The sequence below is a fragment of the Suricata suricatta genome, chromosome 12 (genome assembly GCF_006229205.1).
Source record: "Suricata suricatta isolate VVHF042 chromosome 12, meerkat_22Aug2017_6uvM2_HiC, whole genome shotgun sequence".
NCBI classification, from domain to species: Eukaryota; Metazoa; Chordata; class Mammalia; order Carnivora; family Herpestidae; genus Suricata; species Suricata suricatta.
The window spans coordinates 61,606,992-61,609,466 of NC_043711.1; the positions used below are offsets into that span (position 1 = coordinate 61,606,992).

At 47.8% G+C, this 2,475-nt stretch overlaps 1 protein-coding gene across 1 annotated transcript in view; it reads left to right on the plus strand.

Moving 5' to 3' along the window:
- Window positions 1-1,307, plus strand: part of NKX2-4 (NK2 homeobox 4) — a 22,399-nt gene extending 21,092 nt beyond the window's left edge. Inside the window, exon 3 of the mRNA XM_029917911.1 lies at window positions 58-1,307. Coding sequence (XP_029773771.1) covers window positions 58-806 — 749 coding nt within the window. The 3' untranslated portion in view covers window positions 807-1,307. The remainder of the gene's footprint in view (window positions 1-57) is intronic.
- The last annotated feature ends 1,168 nt before the right edge of the window (window positions 1,308-2,475 follow it).

A 2,475-nucleotide genomic window follows, 5' to 3' on the forward strand; every position in this document is an offset into this window, starting at 1 on the left:
AGCGCGCGGGGGTCTTTGGGACCCGGCGGGGGTAGCTGGGCCCCTGAGCGCTCCGAGGGCGCCAGGACCCAGCCCCGGGTCCCGCCGGCGTCGCGGCTGACCGCGGTGTGAAAAGCGCGGGGCGGCGGCGGGAGCGGGTTCCCGGCAGGCCTGGCGCTCACCGGGCTTCCCCCTCGGGCCCCTCCCCAGTCTCCAGGTTCATGGGGCCATCCGCGGGCGTGAACGTGGCCGGCATGGGGTCGCTGACGGGCATCGCGGACGCCGCCAAGACCCTGGCGCCGTTGCACGCGGCGGCGGCGGCGCCGCGAAGGAAGCGCCGCGTGCTCTTCTCGCAAGCGCAGGTCTACGAGCTGGAGCGGCGCTTCAAGCAGCAGAAGTACCTGTCGGCGCCCGAGCGTGAGCACCTAGCCAGCATGATCCACCTGACGCCCACACAGGTCAAGATCTGGTTCCAGAACCACCGCTACAAGATGAAGCGGCAGGCCAAGGACAAGGCGGCGCAGCAGCTGCAGCAGGAGGGCGGCCTGGGGCCGCCGCCCCCGCCGCCGCCGTCCCCGCGGCGCGTGGCGGTGCCAGTGCTGGTCAAGGACGGCAAGCCATGCCAGAACGGTGCCGGCACGCCGACACCCGTCCAGGCCGGTCCGCAGCCGCCGGCCCCGACGCCTGGGCCCGAGCTCGAAGAGCTGTCGCCCAGCCCGCCAACGCTGCACGGCCCAGGGGGCGGTCTGGCGGCCCTGGACGCGGCGGCGGGGGACTACGGCGGCGGCGTGCTCGGCGCCAACCTGCTCTATGGCAGAACGTGGTGACCGCGCGGGCGCCCCGGGTTGGGGGTCCTGCCTGTGGCGCAGAGGGTGTCCTAGGAACTTCGAGAACGGATGGGGAAAACACACCGAAGCGGACCCTTGTGTACGCGGCGATCAAAAACTAACGAATAGGTCATGGAATGGGGCACGCTCTGAACCTCTCCTCTGGGGGTTGGGGGTCAGCGACGGCCCTGGAATTTAATAATACCACGCCAGGAGGCTGCGGTGGTGATTTCCTCCTTCCAGAAGTTCCTAAATTATTCGAAAAGCTGGCTGTGTCCACATCCACCACGTTCCAAACCAAAGCTCTCAGAGTTCTAAAAGTTGGAAACTTTGTTGGTGTTTGTAGCTCTAAAAATCAACCCAGCTTTAACAATGAATCCTTTTTTGGAGTGGAACTTGAGAGATTAATTTTCAAAGGCCTCCCCCTTAAGTGCAATTTCATTAATGTTTGATTGAAAGTAAATTGTAGCTCAAGGTGGATCATGCACATGGCAACATTATTGCAGGGGAATTATTGCCATTTAAGTAATAGAGAAATGGAATAAAAATTATCAAAACAGTGCTTATATGGCGTGATAACAGCTTTTTAAATTTAATGCTGATTTTTAAATGTTTTCATCGTTATTTGGAAAATTAGTGGTTCTATATTACCCTGAGAGAGGGCATTTCTTACCATAAGATTGCAGCTCATTATAAGAAAGGATTGTAAACTACTCTTTATGTAAAATCTGGTCTCCCAAATCAACTGATAAAATAAATGCATGCTGTCCTTCCATGGACAAATTATTTGCTCTAAATTATTTGCTTGTCTGAATTTGAATACCTTAACAAAATACCAGAACAAGCAAGCAAATTTGCTAAAATTGACATCAATTAATCTATATTTCAAAGCATGTCAAGAAGGAGAATAAAGTGGTTTATTGAATTGTAATCGGAATGTAAAGAATAAGAAATATTTATAATTTTCCCACATTTCAAACGTAATAGGGGTTTTGCATACCGACTTGTTGGTGTTTTATTGTACAAATAATGTATTTACTCTTTAATATGCCAATTTATATTTCTTATGTTTTAAATGGATATTTAAATATAACTTAAAAGAATCTTACGTACTTTTTTTTTGTAAAAGTCAATCGGTCATTTCTTTTTCACTAAGTTGTATAGGTTTTATTTTGGTTTTGCTTTTTTCCCCCACTTTTTGGCATGACATGACAACACAGCTCAGTTTACTCACAATTTAAATAACTAGTGTTGGAGTAAAAACACCAAAAACAAGCTGAAAAACATTAGCTTATATAAAATGAATGAAAATTATAACATGGATAAAGCATGATTTATAAATGATAAACACAAATGGTTACCAGAGACCCTAAAACCCATATACATTTGAAGTTTTAGAATTAGTTTGAAGCTGAAACATTTCACTTCATTGTTCAGGCGTTTTTTTCTGAGTGTGCAAAGTGAATCTTAAGGAAGCTGTTTTAGAAATTATACATGCACTTTCTCTTAACTATATTTAACATAGTAAGTAATAGTAATAATAAAACTTCAATCTCCTTTCACAGAGGGGAAAAAATAACCACTGAAGAAGCAAGGGGATTCAGCCTTTTTCAAAGGTCTGTGAATGCATTTTTGGAAAAGACCTAATTTTTAAAAAGCATTTTACATA